General features: G+C 39.2%; 1 protein-coding gene across 1 annotated transcript in view; it reads left to right on the top strand.

The window, feature by feature from the left end:
- MYO3B (myosin IIIB) overlaps positions 1–21,939 on the top strand; it is a 261,296-nt gene that overhangs the window by 212,797 nt on the left and 26,560 nt on the right. The window contains 1 exon segment of the mRNA XM_032238384.1: positions 5,899–5,921. Coding sequence (XP_032094275.1) covers positions 5,899–5,921 — 23 coding nt within the window.

Genomic DNA, 21,939 nt, shown 5'->3' with positions numbered 1-21,939 from the left:
TTATATGCTGACACTTTAAATGTTTTATCCACCCAAGTAAGGCCTTGAGGATTATTACATGCATTTGTATATTTGAAATATATAGTGCAGTGGACCAACTGAGTCTGTAGGATGGAAAGTGCTTCTCCCTCAAAAACTCTCTGCTTCCTGTTTTGGGATAGCTGCTTGGTAGCTCTCATTGTTGATGGTTCTCAGATGGCACTTGCCCGGAATCCTAACTCTAGCTTATAAACTAAATTTAGAGTTGCGCCTGCTACTGCTCGTAGCCATCGCCACATACCGACCCTGCAGTGGTGAAATTCAATTTTTTTTACTACTGATTCTGTGGGCGTGGCTTGGTGGGCATGGTGTGCCTTGGTGGACGTGGCAGGGGAAGGATACTGCAAAATCTCCATTCCCTCCCCACTCTGGGGCAAGCCAAAGGTGGTATTTGCCGGTTCTCCGAACTAGTCAAAATTTCCGCTATCAGTTCTCCAGAACCTGCTGGATTTCACCTCTGCTATCCTGCAAAGGAATTGATGGGTAAGCATAGATTTCAGATAGCTGTAGGTAGACCAATATAAACACTCCCAATGGGTGTGTGCATCCTGCATACTAATTGGTCAATCCAACTTCCTGTTCTGGGCTTTGCCGTTTGAGTGCTCCCGAGCCAGAATGTTAAAATTTGTAGACATGGGACTCCAACAGCTGTGCAACTGTCTTTCAATGACAGATGGACGTGTTCCTTCACGCAAAGTGCCAGAGATGTCTGCTCAACCCTTAAGAGACATAGGACCCTCACAACCTGTACTCCCTTACTGACAGTTTTGAAAAGTGAAAATGAAAAAAAAAAGCAAGGCAATTTTAACAGTCAAATTTCTTGGTTGGTTGGAAAATTCAAGTTAACATTATAGATTAGAATAACTTTCTAAATTAAAAAAATGTTTCCCATACAGTGAGATAAAGGGGTAAGGTTATATGCTAAATTCATAATTTTTACAAATAACTAAAAATGTTGAGCTTTAGTACTATAGAAGCATAAAACAATTAGCACTATTTCCTGGCTCAACATTTTACTTAATACTACAGAATTGATACACATTTGAACTAGATATTCATTGTGCTTCATTTACCTGGATTCTTTCAGCCGCTTGGAAATTCCCCAACTTTAATCTGAGAATTATTTTAGGTTTTTTTCTGGCCTCATTTCACAGCTGGAGCTCTGCCCCTAATTTTCTTTTAGCAATTTTTTTTATTCAGAAACTTACAATACAAACTCAAAAAAGAAAAAAAAATTAGACAAACATACGGGTAGCCCTCGACTTACAACAGTTCATTTAGTGACTGTTTGCAGTTACAATGGCACTGAAAAAAGTAACCTTTGATCATTTTTCACCCTTATGACTATGGCAGCATCCTCATGATCATGTGATTTACATTCGGATGCTTGAAAACTGGTTCATATTTATGATAGTTGCAGTGTCCTGGGATCACGCGATCCCCTTTTGCAATCTTCTGACAAGCACCAAGTCAATGGGGAAGCCAAATTCACTTAACAACCATGATACTAACTAAAGAACTGCATTGGTTCACTTAACAGCGGTGGCAAGAAAGGTCGTAAAATGGGTCAAAACTCACTTAGCAGATTTCTCATTAGCAACATAAATTTTGGGCTCAATTGTGATCGTAAGTTGAGAACTTTTAAAAAGTGGATTAAAAAGAAACATACACATGCGCACACAGTCTCCCTCCCCCCCCTCTAATTGAATACTGGTAAATATATTGCAAAAATGATAGCTTCCTCCCCTGTTTGTCTTCACAATGTTTACAAAAAGGGATAAAACTCTTTGGGAAGCTTTTGAAAAAAAATGCTCTTGAGCTTAAAAGTTTTATTTGAAAATTTTAATTTTATAATTTAATTTAATTTTTAAAAAATTGATGGGTGAGCAATGGTTTTGACAATCTCAGGGTGACAATCAAAGGCAGAAAGTAATAGCTGGACTTGATTTGCAGTCTGATGGACTGGATTCTGGTTTGGCACTGCCAGATTTAAAGAAAAAAAAAGAGCCTGACCTGAGAATTGCAGCCCTGGTGGAAAAGGTTGAAAGGGACACGGACATAAGAAACTCAGAGATGATGAAATTAATGAGTAATGAACTGGACTTTATTGGATCAACTTTGGAAAATCGATTCATTATATTTAACCAGACAACCATTGACAAGAGATGCCTTGTTTTCGCTTACAAAGAAGCTGTAGAGTGGGTGCTACAGAGATATTCACAGCAGAGGCTAATGATTCTAGGAAGTAAGATGCAATTGTTCTCAAAAGTTCTCAATTAAAATTTTAAGGAAACATTTTATCATTAAGAATCAAAGAAGGATCCTGGATGGACCAGAGATAATGACTGCAGTAATTTGTGTTATACACACAGACACGCACACGTGTGTGTATGTATATGTATATAGCTAGAGAGAGAATACAGATTTATATAACAGGTCAAAGTGGTTACAAATAAATGAAGAACAGGGGTGTCAAATTCTATTTCACTGAGGGCCGCATCAGGGTTGTGTTTGACCTCAGAGGGCCGGGAAGGGGAGGCCATAGCCAGGGAAGGCAGGATGTGGCTATAGGGTGTGGCCAGGGTGGGTGCAACACAGGACCGCACCTCTGCAAACATGGTTTTATAAACTTACAAAAATAGAGAGGCGTACATTTCTGTGATTTTGTTTTTTTAATACATACTTGATGTACTTGATCACCCTATGAGAGAGAGACCACATCAAGAAACTGACTCCATAGGAAGACTAGAACTATACATTATTGACATAGGCTATAGTAGCAGAATCCTGCATGTCTGAAAGGTAAAATATTTTACCTTTCCTCCCTTTTATAATGTTGTGAGTCAAAGACGGCCTCCTGCAGCACTCTCGCAGCCAAACCGGGCATGCACGCCCCCCCCCTTGTTTTGAACCTGGACAGCCTCCTGCACACTCCAGCAGCCAAAATGGTGTGTGTGGGGTGTGCAGCCCCCCCCCCCTATATTCAGTAGCACCACAGGCCGGTCCTTTGCTATTTCCAGGCCAGCCCCAGGGCCAGATCTAAGCACTCCATGGGCCAGATCCGGCGCGCGGCCCTTAAGTTTGACACCCCTGATGTAGAAGTATATAAATTCTGAGTGTTCTGCTTCTGGTTTTAAAAGGAACTGTCTTTGTACCAAAGAGAAAGGTTGGGTTCTGACTGTGATCAAGAGCTGTATATCAGGCAAAGAAATATGAATGAGGAATGTTTGTAGTCTGAGGAGATGCTTATTCCCTCTGAGGTCTGCTGGCCAGTAGTGGAATTATATTTACAATGTTTAGATTTAACCCTTTTTTAAAATAGATCCAAGGACAGTGATGGCTAACCTTTTTCTAAAAATGCACACTCATGCCAGCACTCATAATGCAAAGCATGCCCCCACATGTGCATGCGCGCACGCACACACACCAGTGGTGGGTTTCAATTTTTTTTAGAACCTCTTCTGTAGGTGTGGCCTGCTTTGTGGGAGTGGCTTGCCAGCCATGTGACCGGGTGGAAGAGGCTTGCCAGCCATGTGACTGAGTGGGTGTGGCTTGCCAGTCATGTGACTGAGTGGGCGTGGCCAACTTGTAAAATGTGGTGAAACTCACTTAATAACGCTCTTGCTTAGCAACTCTGGCATTGAAGTGTGCAAGTCTTAAAGCTGTCAAGTTACAAGACCCTTGCACTTCTAACCCTTTGGGGGGAAAAAACCCAGGGGTGTTCAAATTTAGCAGCTTTAAGACTTGTGGACTTCAACTCCCAGAATTCCTCCTCTCGATCTTCATCTTTATGATGTGCGGACGGGTGGGGGGAGGGAGCTGGAACCGGTTCTAAACAGCACTGTAGATTTGTGGAACCTCTTCCATAGAAGAGGTTAGAACTGGCAGAAACCCACCCCTGACACACACATGTGCTGCACTGCTCGCCTCCAGGCTGAGCTTGGTATTTCCTCCGGGGGGACAGGGCGTTTTTGACCTCCCCAGGCTCTGGAGTCTTTCCTGAAGCCTGGGGAGGGGGAAAACAGCCTCCCCAACCCTCCAGAAGCCTGAAAATCAACTGGCCAGCTCGCATATCAGCTGGCTCACATGCCAGCTGATTTGGCTCCGCGTGCCCCCTGTGGCACATGTGCCATAGTTTCACCATCAAAGTCCTAGGACAATTCATATTACATTATAGTAATTTGAAAACAATTCAAATTAAACAATCAACCAACAGTATGGCAACAGATGATGCCCCAAATGTCTGCACATGTATTCTTTCCTGTGCCTATTATAAAAGCATTGATAGTGTTCTAATTATTCAATTAATTAATATTAGTGCATAGGAAGAATGGGCAATCTGGAATATGATTCACATTCAAGGTATGGGCTGTGCAATCTTCTGCCATTAAGGCAGTTTATGGAGTTGTCTCTCATTTTAGTCGCTACATGGTCACAGTCTGTCTCATAATGAGTGATTTCCACTGCAAAATCTGAATATTCTCTAAAAACAAGAGGAAATGCATTTCCTTATTATGATTTTCAAGATGTGTGCATTACACTGGAACCTTTTATAAAGATTCCATATTAAAAAAAATAAATCTCCCAAATGAAACCATTACCTCCATACTCTTTGGGTAGTTCAACAAAGCAAACCAAAAATTCAAGATTGCTTCTCTCGGGGTGGGGGGGAGGGGGGGATGGTGGAATCCAGCTTCCTCTATATGGGATAATCTAGGCAATTGCATGTAAATTCAAACTCACTTTTAACAAATATTGTGTCAACATATCTTTTGATTCTGAAGAAGAACAAGTGGCACCTTTAATTGGATGCACAAAAGAAAGTAGGTGGAAAAGAGCAAGCATGTCACTGCAGAATTTCCTGGTAATGCATTTAAGGCACTTAAAGAGGCAATGATTATCAATCACTCTTAAATGAGTAAGCATTAAAGAAATAAACCTGTTGAAGACTAATAGTCTCTTCCAGCACTTTCAGAAAGCATGGAAATTCACATTCTTTCACACACCAGTAAGCCTGAATTGCTCTCTATGTTTGATGGGGTGGTTTAAGCATATGGCACTTGAGCCAAAATAAAATGGCAAATAGCCCCTTATTCTAAGAAAGAAATATAGCCAATAATAATAATAATAATAATAATAATAATAATAATAATAATAATAGTAAGGAAAAAACCAGCCATTCAAGAAACTCTTCAGCCCAACCCTTTACAGGCAGATTTGCCTATAAATAACTTTATGGTACTTAGCATAATATGCACATGGGCAAGGTGGTGAATGATACCTTGGGAAATATCTTTTTTTATAGGGAACCATTCTCAGATTGGGTGTTAATAAAGCAAAACTGGCTAGAGAGTAAATGAAACTTAACCTTTTTTTCAGGATTATTTATTTGTTCCAAATGCCAGATCAAAGTAGCTTTATGTGATCATCCCTCAATTTGGTTCCTTCTTTGTGGCGTCATTCCTCAATTTGATGTCAAACTTGTGGCATCACGTTGTCATCAAGTGATGTATTGTGACTTCCCCCCCACTTTGCTAAACCTTGGGTGGGCATGGCCAGTGAGTGACGCATCCAGTCCATGGGCCGCAAGTTTCACACCCCTGTTCCAAATGTCTTCAACCATTCCTAGAACTGGAATACAACTTTGTCTTTGCCAGTTTTCAGTTGTAGTAGTAGTTAGTTGTAGTTTATTAGTTTTGTATGCCGCCCACTCTCGGAAGACTCCGGGCGGCTTACAATAAAAAAGGGAGGGGAACATATAAAACAATACAACAATTTAAAATTACAGCAACATTCATAACTTAAAGTGGGGCTGGATAGCTCAACAGCCCCAGGCCTGCCGGAACAGCCAGGTCTTAGTTGCTTTACGGAAGGCCGGAAGGGTAGTAAGGGTCCGGATCTCAATGTGGAGATCGTTCCAGAGGGCTGGAGCTGCAACAGAGAAGGCCCTCCCCCGGGGAGTCGCCAGCTGACAATGGCCGGCAGATGGAATCCGGAGGAGGCCTAGTCTGTGCGATCTAATCGGTCTTTGGGAGGTAATTGGCAGGAGGCGGTCTCTCAGTTGTGAGTGTTGTAGTTCCAGGTACCGGGTTAGAGAAAGTGGTATAAGTATGTTCCTGGTTGTCTATGGAAGTAAAGGCCATCTTTAAGTAAAGGTTGTCTCAGTAGGTAAGAGCAGCACTTAACTGACCTTGACGGGTTTTGAAAACTTAGCAGGATTGGACCTATGATGAGAAACCTTTAAAGGACTTGTAAACTATACTGAGATAAAGCCTGAGAAGCAACCACCCACCCCAAACAAAGAAACAAACAGAAACAGGCAACTGCAAACTACTTCCATATTCTTTTTGAGAAAATAACATGGGTATATCTTGTCAATAGGAGTTCAACTCAAAGGGTCTTTGCCTCTTTAAATAAGGATTATCAACTAAATCAGAACAGCTTGCTTCCTTTTAAAACATCAGTGGTTGGTGTACATGAAAGCAAAGATTTTGTTCTTGGTGTAAAATTCAAGAACTTAGACCTTTTCTTTCCCTTTTTCAGTTGCAATATTGAAACTGTTTTGCTTTCTTTTTGAATAAGGAAATGAGACCTTATTAGAGAACCATTGGGATGGGAGGAACTTGGAGGTCTTTTAGTCCACTCCCCTCAGCCCTAGGCAGGAATCCCCACACAATTTCTGATGAATGGTTGTCCAATATTTTCTTGAAAACCTCCAGCGATGGATGGAGCACCCAGAACTCAGGAGGCAAGTATTCTATTGCTTTTACTGTCAGGAAATTTCTCGTTATTGCCATATTGGATCTCCCTTTGATCAATGTTGTGGCTTGCCAGCAGAGCTAGCAGTAGAGTCGGGCAGTGAGGAAGTTGGAGAGAAGCATGGGCCAGTCCTGGAGGCTGGGGAAGGCTCAGAAAAGGGACCTTTCACCGCATTAGAGACAGAGACAGGACCGAGGCTGTCTGGCAGTGATCAGGTGTCTACAGAGCTAGACAGCAGTGAAGCAGAGGAACAGCTGGAGCCTGTTCCCAGTGTGCGCATGTGCAGAGCTGCCAGAAGAAAAGAACAACTCAGAAATCAGGGTAGACTTGGGAGTAAAGTCACAGGTGAAAGGTCACAATTCAGATTGGCCCTTCCCATAGGAAATAAAAGAGGAGTGAAAGGGGAGTGGGCTTTTGCAGGAAACAATTCATTAGATTTGTTTCAGGAGTGTGAAGATCTGTCCGTGAATCTCAGAGACTCTGTGCCCAGTCTTTCCTTGCACAGCACCTCATTTGGAAAATATTTACATGGCAGCTTTCCAAGATTGATAAGGTCTGTAGTCATAAATATTCCTTTGAAAGACTGTTTGCCAGGCCTTGCTGAATGTGAATGAGAGGAATTCACATTCATTTAATAAATGGGGTTTTGTCGGGATCAGGACTCTGCCTCGTGCTTTTTGGGGAAGCCTAGGTCACAACAATCAGCTTCCATCCATTGCTTCTTGTCTTACATTCAGACGCTGTAAAGATCAATACCCTCTTTCCTGGTACAGCACTTCAAGTATTGGAAGACTATCATGTCTCCCCTCAGTCTTCTCTTTGTTAAGTTAAGCTTACCTAGTTCCTTCAGCTGTTCTTCACAGAATGTAGCCTCCAGATCCTTTATCAATTTTGTTGCTCTTCTCTACATTCTTTCTAGAGCCTCAGCATCTTTTATGTAGGTGTGAACAGAACTGGATGCAATATCTAAAAGTAGTCTCATCAGTGGAGTATAGAGTAGGCACTATCACTTCTCTCGATCTTGATACTATACTTCTGTTGATGCAGCCCAAACAGCATTGATTTTTTTTCTTTGGCAACTGCGATATATTGTTGACTCATAGCGATAACCCCATTAGGAGACCTAGATCCCTCTCATTGGCACTTCTGTTGAATCAGGTCTCACCTATCTTCCACATGTGCATCTGGTTGTTGTTGTTGTTGTTTGAGTGAGTGCAGAACCTTACTTTTCTCACCCACAAACTGACTCTTGTTGGGAAGGATCCAATGCTCAGGTCTATCAAGATCCTTCTGAATCTGGAATCTTTCAGATAGGTTAACCCAAAACCCCAAATGTTTTGATTGGTTTCACAAAAGTATAGGTTCAAAAACATATATGTGTGAAGCTTTTACAGATACATGCAGTTATGTTGCAGTTGTGTTGGCATTCTGCAGACTACATCAGTACAGCAATGCCATGCAGCTTCATTAATTGTTAAGTAGGAAAGCTATAACTTCCTTTGCACCTCCTCCCATGCACTTTTCCATTGTGGGGTAGCATGGCTCATATTGTAGCTGAGAAGCTCTTGCTATTGTTTTATATTGGGTCTCTTCATAAGGTGAAATGGAAACTTTCTCAACAAAAATAAGAAGTACTTTGAGTTGCCTTTGTGAAATTTTTGTATACCGTAACTGACCCTCTCTCCCCAACTCTGAAAAGCCCTTTGGTAATTTCCTTTTAGTCACCAACCTACAGCCTCATATCTAACTCTGGGAGGCTTCTTTTTATCATCATCATTATTCCAATTCCTTGGTGTATGAATGCTTCCCCTTCCTGTGTTCACCTATTAGTATAATGCTAATTAAAAGTGATTTGCAGATAACCTGTGGAGAACATGCAAATCATAAACTCTGACATTTGCGGTCAGAGACAATCAGCCTCATACCAAAAGATCAATCCATATCCATGAGTGTGATATGGCTTTTAATCGTGAACAGAATTAGATTATGTCAGCCCTCCTGGGTAAACAGACAGGAAACACAAGTAGATGAGCTAAATCTACTTTGTTATAAGACTACATTAGCAGAATCCTGCAAATCAGAAAGAGCAAACTTCCCTTTCTCCACTTTTAACTGCTTGCTCCATTAAGACTGGTCCTTCCTTTGTTTTTTTTTTAACCTGACCATTAACAAACTGTGGACTTCTGCCCCTCTTCTATGGTTGTTTCCCAGACAGTATCTCTTCTCCTCTTTCTTCGAGGCCATCCATGCATTCCATTAAAGATTATCCTGTCCTTTTTCTGCTGGAGACAGAACATTTGAGTTCTTTTAAAAATAAAGAAGAGGAAAAGTTGTTGAATCCTGGCTAGGAAAAGTGGGATTTACCATCTCACCAAATATCCTCCAGTAAGTAATTGAAATCTTCAGAAGTTGGGAGAATTTTACTTTCCCAGATGTAGTTGCTTCCAAACTTTACTTGCCTGTTTGACAATAATCTCAGCTCCAACTTTGGGTCAGTGTAACTAGCTGAAGACCTACTCAATTACAGATCAATTTATTCTGGGTTCTAGTCACCAGACCTAACTTTCTCCATTCCCCCAGCCTAAAATAAAACATGCTATAACACTTTAAATCCTATTCAGGGTACTCTTTAGGTGGCATAAACTCAATGGGTAAAATGTGATATGTTCTTTTAGCTTTTGATTGGAAGTTGTTTGGAAGATCGGTGGCTATATAAATGTTTTAAATAAATAAATAAAAGGTTGTTAATTAAACAAAATGGCTCTCTTACTCTCTGCTAATTCTTGGTAGAAACAGAAGAGGTAGAAATATTCTATGCTGACTAGAAGACTTCACTCTACCTTTTTCATTCTGTTACAATTCCAATATACCTTGTAAATAATAAGCATCTCCTTTTAATTTACACATAATGGTATTTAATTGTCCTAAACAAAATGTTTTAAAAACTGTCAACAGAACTACTATTTAATTTTATTATCAAGTATACCAAATGTTATCAAGGTTCATATAAGTTAATTTAATATCTTCAGTAAAATTGCCATCCCTTAAAACAATTGAATACAATCTTTATCTAAATTCTGCTTGCTGAAAAGATCTTTTAAATTCTCCTTAAAGTCTTCCAGCATGTCATCTGGACTCAGTGGCACTGACGGAAGTCCAATTTGGATTCACTAAAGGGGCATTTCATCTCTTGAACAAAGATTTGGATCCATAAATCCATTTCCAACTAATGGTCCGAAGGACTGGGATGAACCCATGGCCTCTGTCACTGTCTGGACATCAGATTTCCAAAAAGCATCCCATGACTCCCCAAACAAACCCTCAATTTTTCTGGAAAACAGTATAGCCTTTAAACTTATTGCCTATCGTTCTCCATCCATAGGTGTTAGCAAACATCTCAAAATCTCACTAAACCTTACTATTTTATAGATTGTGCTTAGTCAAACATGGCTTAGGCTTCCTGTTGAGTTATGCCCTTCCAATTCTCCCCCCTTGCTTTGACCTGCAGTTTGCAAGCAGCTGAGATCAGCTGTCTTGAGACTGTTAGGAGCCTAGCTTTCATTAATGGAGGGAATTTATTCAGGGGAAATCCATGCACCCCACTAAAATGAGACACATTTTGGAGAGAAGTTTTAGAAAGACTTTTTATCTAGTTAGAAGGATCTTGCAACAATAACAAAAACATTGAGTCTAATAACCATAAAGTTTTATCCACATGCTCCCACTCCCGCCTTCTTGCTACTACCATAGAACTGGCTGAGCACCAGTCTGAGTGAACAGGAAGCTCTTAACTCTGATAAGAAGCACTTTGCTCTTTTCAGAGTTTTATAGTTCCTTCTGCTGTGCAAACTTTCACCCTGCACAATGCTAATTAATGAGCAGCCACTTGTTGGTTTATATATTTAGTCAGTTTCTGCATTCCTCGGGTATCTGCTTTTTCTCTCCATTTGTCCTTCCAATGCATACATGAGGATTGGCTTCTAGATAAGTGTTATGGTCTTTGTATGATGGTGTAGGCTTTTGACTCCTTATTTCACATTACTGGCTTCTTTTAATTCAGAGCCAACTGAGCTTTTCTTTCATTGCTAGGTACAGTACATACTGTAGGGAATTGCCTAACTTGAAGATTTTCAGGATTCTCAGGCTCAATCACAGGAGTGAAATTCAGCAGGTTCTGACAGATTCTGGAGAACCTGTAGCGGAAATTTTGAGTAGTCAGAGAACCCACAAATGCTACCTCTGGATGGGAATGGAGATTTTGCAATATCCTTCCCCCAGGAGTGGGGAGGGAATGGGGATTTTGCAGTATCCTTCCCCTACCACGCCCACCAAGCCACGCCAAGACAACAGGGTAGTAAAAATTTTTGAATTTCACTACTGATCCATCAGATTGAACAATTCATAGCTTTGCCAGTCAAAGACAATATGCAGCTTTACAGCATCTCCCATCTGACTTGATTAGAGTTCCCATTCTAATATTAAAACACTGTGCTTACTTTTCTTGTAAACAATTTACGATTTTGGCTTACATGGGTGGACTAAAGTTATAATTAATGGCTAATGACATATGTAAATCTTTGTGTAAAAAATCTGTTTGGTTCTAGGCTAATTATTCACCCATGTTGTTCGACTGTCGTGTTATTATCCTTTTCATCTCCTCTACTCCTACCTCTTATTTGTATCATTATTATGATTATTATTACTCTGTTGCTTTGCACATCTAGAACTTCTGCATCAGAATGTACATTGAGAACTGCATCAGAGACAAATTCCTTGTGTGTCTAATCACACCTGGCCAAATAAAGTATTTTATTCTATTCTTCTATTCTATTTTATTCTAGTCTCCTCTAGTCTACTCCAGTTTCACTGCAAAGGCTAATTTTCTATTTAAAATACAACTACATATTTGTCTGCACTTCTTTATAGGACAGAAAATCAGTTATCACTTCAAGGCAAACTCTTTATCAAACATAAGTATTAAAAGGCAATTTGAGAAGTTTAAAGCAAGAGTGTCTTCCCCTTCCTTTCTTTTGGGGATCTATAATCAGGGTGTGAGGTGGTTGGAACTTGGACAGAGCTAAAATATTATTATGTTCATCTCATCTCATCTGTACCATCCCATGCCATGCCATGCCATACCAAAGCCACTTTAATATAGTGGTTAAGATGCCAAGCTAAAAACTGGGAGAGTGGGAGTCCAACCTTAGACACAAAGCCAGTTGGGTGAGATTGGGCCAGTGACCCTCAACCCTGGGAAGGAGGCAAGGGCAAACTACTTCTGGACTCTTGCCAACAAAAAATGCTGAGACTAGTCCAGGTAATCACCAGGAATCAAAACTGACTCAAATAGCAATAGCAATAGCAATAGACTTATATACCGCTTCATAGGGCTTTCAGCCCTCTCTAAGCGGTTTACAGAGAGTCAGCATATTGCCCCCAACAATCTGGGTCCTCATTTTACCCACCTCGGAAGGATGGAAGGCTGAGTCAACCCTGAGCCGGTGAGATTTGAACCGCTGAACTGCTGATCTAGCAGTAGCCTGCAGTGCTGCATTTAACCACTGCGCCACCTTGGCTCAAAGACACACACATACACATAGAAAGGCAGATTAAGGCTCATGGGTGCCCGAAGCAGTGACAAATGTTGGTGCCCCCCTCCTTTGTACATACTGTACAAATCTTCATTGGTTTGTTTTTTCCTTTCGCAACTTTGTGGTGCCCCCTTTAGGCCTGGTGCCCAAAGCATTTGCTTAGACTGCTTAATGGTTAATACACCATTGTGCACATGTGTGCGCGCATGCGCACGTGCATGCATGCACACACACACACACATGCATATACATTGAGGGTTAAGGTTTTTATCATGCTGAGGTGTTGTGAATGCTCAGGTTTTTCCCAACTATCCTTTGTGTACGACAGCTTTTGTGATGTTATTTAGCCACTGCTATGAATACTCCAAAACTGCTCTGTATGTCTCTAATGGCAGACTCCCAATTAATTCCCTCCCTTCCATCTTGCTTAAGCTTGTGTTTTGCTGCTGGAATTATTAAAATTACCATATAGTTTTTTCAGTGATCTTTGTCTGTCAAGTCACCTTAGATCTGAGTTTCCTTTAATCATGATCCTTTATGGTTAGACATAAGAGACTTACATTTTTGCATTTGTTGCTCAATTTTTCATTTGTAAAACATTTTCTCTTCAAGTCTCCTAAAAGCCAGGAAACATACGGTAACTACTTGGTTTCGATTATTCTACAATTTACATATTTATACGTTTGGAAGATGGAGCAAATTCAAGGTAAGGTTAAGCCATTGGCAGACATGAAAGACAAAGTACGGCATTGTGCAGCAGAGCAGGTTTGGTAAGAAACATAACACAGGTCTGCAACTAAAAGCTGTTTGATTATTTTCATCTAATTTCCATGTATTTTGGTGTGCTGAAAACAAATAAAATATTGAAAAAACTCCTAGACGTCATGATTTGGCACAACATGCAAAATTGTCTTCAAATTTATCATTTTTTTTTTAAAAAATGGTGTTTTTTTATATTATGGGTTTTAAACCAAATTTAAAGTCCAAATTACTATTAATTAATTCACATAAGTGCATTTAAGATATAAAATGCCAAAAAAACCTTAAAGGGTTTGTCCAAGTTATGTAAAAAAAATATAGCACTGTAAATCTGGTGGTCAGCAATATATACATAAGCTAAGCAAGTTTTACGTCTCTGCTTCTAATGGTAGAAGGGGTTAATCTTTCCTGAAGAATCCAGTGGGAGGGAGACACAGAGCAGATAGCAGTATCTGCGGTCAGTGCAGGGGGTGTGGCCAGCACTGTGACGTCTCGTGTACAGACACAGAGCTGCTCTCTCCTGCATGCCACACTTGTGCACGAATCATCATCAGGTTCTTGGTTCTAGGCTGTTCACACTTTTTCATTGCAATTCATGTTAGTTTGTCATTCTTCAACCGTTATGTTATGGCTCCGCAAAAGTGTATTAATTTGCCAGACAGTTTATATTTCATCTGTGGTGAATATACGGTGTTGAAGCAACAGCAGAATATTACAGACTTTATGAAAAAAGTGCACTTTGCATACTTTGGACTAAAAATTGGAGATCAAGATAAAGTTTGGGCGCCTCATAAACTGTGCAAATGGTGTGTTGAGGACCTCCGAAACTGGTTCAAGGGTAAGAAAAAATCTTTCCATTATGGGATTCCTATGGTATGGTGAGAGCAAAAGAACCATAGTGATGACTGTTACTTTTGTTCATGCAATGTGAAAGAGTTTAATTCAAAATGGAAGCATTCCATTTCATACACCAATCTTCACTCAGCAATTTGTCCCATCCCCCATGGCACAAATATACCAGTACCCAAGCCCCCTGCTACCTTGGAAGAAATACCTAGCTCCGATGAAGGTGAAGTCATACCTGAACCAGATGACGAATCAAGTTCTGACTTTGAAGATGATACAAGACCAAAATTGTTTTCTCAGGAGGAGATGAATGATTTGGTAAGAGACTTGAATCTTCCCAAAGATGCCACTGAGTTACTCGGATCAAGGCTGAAAAATAGGAGTTTATTGTTGCCAGGAGTGTCATCTTCATGGTTCAGACATCATGAAAAGGAGTTCGTTTCTTACTTCGCCAGGAAGACAAGTTGGTTTATTGCATCGATGTCGAACGTCTGATGGGTCAATTTAAAATCCAATATGATTCAGAGCAATAGTGTCTTTTTATAGATTCTTCAAAAAGAAGTCTCAAAGAAGTTTTACTCCACAACAGTTTTTACGCTTCCATACCTGTAGGTCACATTTGAAGGAAACTTATGAGAACTTGGAATTGGTTCTTCGTAAACTTAAATATGAAGACCATGGTTGGCAAGTGTGTGGGGACTTGAAGGTCTTGTGCATGCTGTTTGGGCAACAAAATGTCTATGGGACAGTCGAGACTGACCAAATCATTCGACCAAGAAGAGTTGGCAGCCGAGGGTGCTAACTGTCGGTGAAAAAAAATGTCCTCCGAGAAACTTTGGTACCTTCCCATAAAGTTCTTCTACCACCTCTCCACATAAAATTGGGATTGATGAAGCAATTCGTAAAATCACTTCCAAGAGATGGAGAATGCTTCAAATACTTGGTCACCAAGTTTCCATGCCTGTCGGAGGCAAAATTGAAGGAAAGTGTGTTCGTCGGCCCAGACATTAGAAGGCTTATAATTGATCAAGAGTTTGTCAATACCATGACGGATCCTCAAAAAGAAGGGTGGATTGCATTTAAAGAAGTCGTACAGAAATGTTTAGGCAATAACAAAGATCCTCACTACAAAAAAATCGTCGGAAGAATGCTGAAAGCATTTCAAGCTTTAGGTTGCCAGATGAGTTTGAAAGTGCATTTCCTCCAGTCCCACCTTGACTACTTTCCTGAAAATTTGGGAGCTGTGAGTGAGTAACAAGATGAACGATTCCACCAAGACATTAAAGAGATGGAAAGAAGATACCAGGGAAAATGGAGCATTACAATGATGGCAGACTACTGTTGGATGCTTCAGAGAGACATTCTAAATGCTACTCACAAGCGTAAATGCACCAAGAAGAGCCTCACAAGGAAGAAGAATCGGGTTTAGTGTGTGTAGGTGAGCTCATTTCAGTTCAAAAAAGGATTTTCATGAAAATATTGTAATAAAACTTTAATTTTATAAGTCTATTTCCATTTATTTTGAGGTATTGCCTTATTTAACATAGTTACCTAATTTGTCAGGAAACGTGATGTCCTATGACATAATGGAGGTCATTTTTGGATTCAGCGCACCTGTAATTTTAGGCTTTTAGGACAATAAAAAAAGACATCCACAGCACAGTGCTATAGTAGAGAAACATCCGTAAGATCTCAACTTTATTTTAAAATTTTCTGAAGTTCTTATCATTATTACTGGGTTCCTTTCAGTTCATTTACATGGGTTGTGCATGCTAAACCTTCTGGCCTGCATCTAATTTATCTATCTATCTATCTATCTATCTATCTATCTATCTATCTATCTATCTATCGATCTATCGATCTATCGATCTATCGATCTATCGATCTATCGATCTATCGATCTATCGATCTATTGATTTAATTTCATCAAGCATGTTTTAGATAACATATATAAGTATAAACATGATTTGAATACCTGAAATGGATACAAATAAAAAGAAACATTAGGATAGGGACAGTAGGCACATTGGTGCGCTTATGCACGCCCCTTACAGACCTCTTAGGAATGGGGTGAGGTTGACAGTAGACAGTCTAAAGTTAAAGTTTTGGGGATTCAGGTAGTGCATTCCAGGCATTGACCACTGTTGCTGAAGTCGCATTTTCTACAATCGAGTTGGAATGGTTTTCGTTAAGTTTGTATCTATTGTGTGCTCGTGTATTGTTGTGGTTGAAGCTGAAGTAGTCATTGGACAGATAAGACATTGTAGCACATAATTTTATGTGCTTTATGTGTTACGCTTAGGTCGAACCGAAGGCAGCATAGTTCTAAGTTATCTAAGCGCAAAAGTTCAAGTCTGGTGGCATAAGGTATTCTGTTGCGAGCAGAGGAGTAGAGGACTCTTCTCGTAAAATATCTTTGGACTCACTCAATTGTATTAATATCCATTATGCAGTGCGGGTTCCAGACAGATGAGCTGTATTCAAGAATTGGTCCAGCAAATGTTTTGTATGATCTAGTTAGCAAAACAATATTACAAGGGAAGAAGCTACGAAAGATTAGTTTAACAAGTCTTAATTTTGGGCAATGTTATTACAGTAAACTCAGGCACTTAGATCATTTGAGATGAGTACTCCAAGGTCCTTGACAGAGTAAGGGATATCTACAAGGCCGTGTCCACACAGCTTGTATTTTGTGTTCGGATTTTTTTTGCCAATGTGTAAGACAGAGCATTTGTTGGTTGAGATTTGAAGTTGCCAATTGTTTGACCATTCTGACACATAGTCCAGGTCTTTTTGTAGGGTACAGCTTTGTCGGTGGCATTAAATAGTTTTACATCATCAGCTAAGAGAACACAGTTGCTTATAATATGATCGCAAAGGTCATTTATGTAAAATATAAAGAGTGTTGGTCCTAAAACACTGCCTTGGGGGACACTGCTGTTAACAGGTGCAGGATTTGGTAGGGCGCTCCCTATTTTGACCTAAAAAGACAGTACCCAAACCAATCATATCAAGCATTTGTATTGCTTCTTAGCCTTTGAGTTAAGCTCAAATGTAGTCTGCCTAGAACTTAACTTAGAAAACAAGAGTTATGTCTCTGAAGCACAAATTGGAAGAGACGCTTGGGCAATCTGTTGACAACACAGAACTCCGTATCAACGTGCATGATAATTATCAGCTCACCAAGGAAGACCAGATTTGGAACCCAAAGTTATGAATACTAAAACTAGCATTATTATAGGGTTACAACAACAGAATTGCTTGCAAGTTTGAAAAGTATTCACCCCTCCCCTGCCTTTATCCACAAAAGAAATAGGGAGAGCCTAAATCTAAGACATTTTCTCAAATTATATCTCTGATTAGATTCAGATTTCTGTTATCCAGCCATTATCTTAGTTATGGCTTTTCCTCCTGCTTCTGAAAGTATTCTCCTTGCCCATTACAATAGTATACTAATTGCAGAGAAGGCTGTCTTAAAAATGTATAATTGACAGCTAGTCAAATTTAGGAGGAAACAATTGTTGACTAGACAGCACTTAGTGCTATGATCTTGAACAATTTGCCACCATACCAGTACACTAATTAAGATTTCCTTGGTTCAGACTGTGACCAGACCTGACAGTTAAGAGATAATCAAACTCTGATCAATCCTGCAAAGGATAATACAGAGTCTGCACATGATTCATACAGAGCTGAAGAGGATTAATGGTTTAGTACCAATCTTTTATGTTTGGTTTGAAGGAAATTCTAAAATTTGCGAATGGCTTATTTTGCGTCCCAAAACACTTCCAAGGGAAATTTCACAACTTGTCAATCTACAAAGAATGAGGATGTGATTAATTGAACTTCTAGGGTCTGAGCTGTTGGAAAATGAACTTTCAGCTACACATTACCATATTTAAAGCAATTGTCTTCTATATTCCCAGACTAAATATATTACTTAAGGAATGCACAATATATAGGACCGTGTGTCAAATGGCTGTCTGTTAGATTAACGTTAGATTGGTTCTGTTATCATTCAGTTGTATGCCTTTTTTTTTACAAATAATTCCAAATTTCATCTGGAATAAAGATAAATTTAATCTTATCTAACAGATGGCAGGAAAAACCCAGCTATTTCAAGTGCTCTGTAGTTAAATTAATACAAATGCTGAACAATTTTTTTTTAAAAAGCTCATCAGCATCCATAATTAAGGCTACCAGACCTGGCCTGCATACAATCTGGACCAATAATAGAGGACAGCAAAAGGAGACAGAAAGTTCTAGTTCTTTGCTGCTTTGTCATTGAGCCAGAATTTTATATATCTCTTTGTTGACATCTAGGGGTTGTCTGGATTTTTGTAACCCAGATTCCATAGCCTTACCTTAATATTCTAGTATTTTAAAGGACTGTTAGTTCCTTTTTAGCTCAAACTAACAGATTGATAGTAATAAAATATTTCCTCTAGACATGCTCTTTGTGGAACGCATCAGACAAGGACTCTATTTGGGGGCTTTCAATATGTATTTGGTTTATAACATTACATACTCATATACAGAAGAGGGTTTGTTATATGGTTGTTGTTGGGGGCGGGGGGTTGGCAGGGGACATGCAGTTTTAAATCAGTTCTGACTCCTAGCAACTGCCTGGACAAGTCCCTGCCATTTTCTTGGCAAGATTTCAAAAGTGGTTTGCCATTGCCTGCTTCCTAGGGCTGAGAGAGTGTGGCTGATTCAGAACCACCTAGCTGGCTTTGTACCTAAGGAGTGAAGGAACTAGAACTCCCAGTGTCCCAGTTTCTAACTTTATGCCTTAATCCTATGCCAAATTTTATTAAATGTTAGTGTACTTTTATTTTCCGCTTAAACTTCTGCAAAACAAAAATCAAGCATAAATTTAAATGGGGTTTTCATAGCAAAGATGCTGGAGTGGGTTGCCATTTCCTTCTCCAGTGGAGAAGAGCCTTGGCGTGAGCTTACATGGACTCTGGAGGATGGTAGAGGACAGGAAGACCTTGAGGAACATTTATTTATTTATATTATTTATTTATTTATTTATTTATTTATTTATTTATTTATTTATTTATTTATTTATTTATCAACAAGTACAAGGAAACAAGTATGAAAACACATGAAAAAATGGCACAAATAAATGAATATAAGCAAAACATAGCCATAAACACATAAGCAAAACATAGCCATAAACACATAAAAAGAGTACATATAAATGGGACAGTGGGACAGGGACGGTAGGCACACTGGTGCGCTTATGCATGCCTCCTTAGGGACCTCTTAAGAAATGTCGTGATGGGTTGGGGTCGCAATGGGTTGGACATGACTTCACAACTAACAACAATCTGGTTGTATTACATAGCCTGGTTGGTGAATTAATAACTATTAGATTCTCCCTGATTGCTCTATATTTGAGTAGTTGTGCTTTCAATAATCTCCTAGGATACTTTTTCTGTATAACAGGTTTCTGTGTGTGTGTCAGGTTCACATGCTTGAAAAAAAATGGAAAGTGAAAAAGAAAAGCACACTGAATTGTGTACCAGGGAGCTTGCGCATGTTGGCTTCTCCTATCCCAAGCAAAACTATGATTGTGTGGATTACCTCATATCTCTCTTCATATCATATGGAGGAGCAGAATAGAATGAACAATGATAGAATTTATAAGTGTGTCACAAAGTGTCACTTGTCTGTGTTGTAGGAGAAATGTTTTTCTCCAACAAATTTCACCTATTTCTGTTACAACACATCTTAAATGCAGGTATAAAGAACAAACATGGTGGATCCTATTTAGCGATATCGAATGTCTACTTGGCTGATCCAATTCTTAGCTGTCCTGAATTAAGACTCTAGAATTTCATCCGCCAGTAGTTGATACGTAATATATTCCTCTGATGGAGGGGTTTGACTTAGCCTCAGCTGAGAGTTATGTACTGTGGGAAGATAGCATCTGTGCAGATGGTAGAGTCAATATGTAATGAAAGGCAATTAATCTTTATAACATGATAATACAGGGAAAACTCTACAAATCCAATTTTGGATTAGCTGCCCCACAGTTACTAATGATATTTCATAAATAAAAAGAATGTGTGTGATCATAACCTGACGTAAATCATTTTTAATGCTATGGAGCGGTTAAAATAGTGAAATTTGTAAGTAAGTGATATATATCTTCCTTCCAAAGAAGATCCAGGATAGAAATAGTCAGAGTGTACAATCTTAGGTAAACTTACTCGGGAAGTTTTGTTGTATTATATGAGGTTAATTCTGAGTAAATGAACATAGGACTTTGTCGTTATTATATCATTGAGTTTAAGACGCTTGGTGCACATCTATACATATTAGCACAATGGCTCTTTCTTTCAGAGATGTATTCTCTCTTATTTGCCAAAAAGTAACTTCCATTAAACTCTCAATGATATATTTTAAGTTTAGAATGTCTCGATAGCCACCCAGTAGAACTACCGCCACAGCTTACAGTTTAGCTGGATACCCAAATAACAAAATCTGGGTAGTTATTGTAGATTGAGCCACACTTCCTCTGAGGAGTCCTGGGGTCCTCCAGAATTCTCAGTTTCTGCTCAAGAAGTAAGTGAAATTGTAGATGTATTAGATGTCATTTCATTTTGGCTGGTGCGTTAGTTTCAACCCTACTATACCATATGTGAGACTGCCATTGGAAATGACATGGAAACTGCAAAACACAGCAACCAGAGTATTAAACAGGCAACCCAGCCAATGTGAAATAACATCTAATACAATTTGTTGCTTTAGCTACCAGATGACTTCCAAATCAATTTTTAATTATTAGTTGTTATCTTTAAAACACAGGACAACATTGGGACATATCAGCCAATACTTTGCCATAAAATAATATTGCTCATTGTCCAGTCTTCTACAACAACACTTGAAACCCCACACTCCTTGCAAGGAAAATTGGAGTTATAGGTAGTCCTTGGGTTACGATGGCGATTGGAACCAGGAATTCTATCGTTAAGGGGCATGGTCCTTAGTACCTTGGTCAAGAATAGATGAGCAAAGGGCAGGGCTATACATTCTTACTTTCAAATCAGTTTCAAATAACTGCAAATATCTAAACAGACAAATAACAGCAAGACTTTTTAGGCACTGGGGTTATAATACACATCATCTATCTGGGATTGACCAGTTGATAACATTAAAGCACTGTTAAATACGAGAGTGCACATTTATGCTAACCTTATTTGTAGGAAACTGGTCATTTGAATGCTTAGTTTTTCATGCTTAGCATACTAGTTTAGAATGTTAGATATTTTCCTGCAGTCTCAGGGGATAAAAGATGTGGTAAGCAAATACTTTTCAGTTAGTTTACATGTTTTAAAAACCTTAATGTAAAGCTAGTAAGAAATCATTGATGCATAAAGCGTTAAAATAACTTTTTAAAATTAGTTTGTAAAATGAAAATTGTCTAGGTTTATTTAGTTCTTTTTTTAAAAAAAAAAGTATCTTTCTTGCTATGGTGAAAGTTTCATACAGACAATGTATTATACATTTAATCCAAAATAAAATTGTAAATTATGCTAAGTTGAGCCTGTGGAAAAGTTTGGCTGGCACAGAATATTGTGTCTAGCAATGTAGGCAACTTTTCATGAATTGAGTGTCAAACATTTTTTTCCACAAATTGAAGGCCAAGTGATGAGCTATGATGGTGAAGTGGGCAGAGCTAGGAGATGATCATCATCATCATTATCATCATCATCAAAGCTAAATAGTGAAAACATCATTAAATCAATTAATACCTGGGCAGTCCTTATTTGATATGCAGCAGGAATAGTTGACTGGGTCCAGATGGAACTTGATAACTTGGGTCAGAAGACAAGAAAACTAATGAGAATACACCATGCTTTCCACCCCAAAAATGATATTGATCAGCTATATTTGCCAAGACCTGAAGGGGGTAGAAGATTTTACGGGTGAA

This window comes from Thamnophis elegans, chromosome 1 (assembly GCF_009769535.1).
Source record: "Thamnophis elegans isolate rThaEle1 chromosome 1, rThaEle1.pri, whole genome shotgun sequence".
Classification (NCBI taxonomy): Eukaryota; Metazoa; Chordata; class Lepidosauria; order Squamata; family Colubridae; genus Thamnophis; species Thamnophis elegans.
This window is presented reverse-complemented; position numbering and strand designations above follow the sequence as displayed.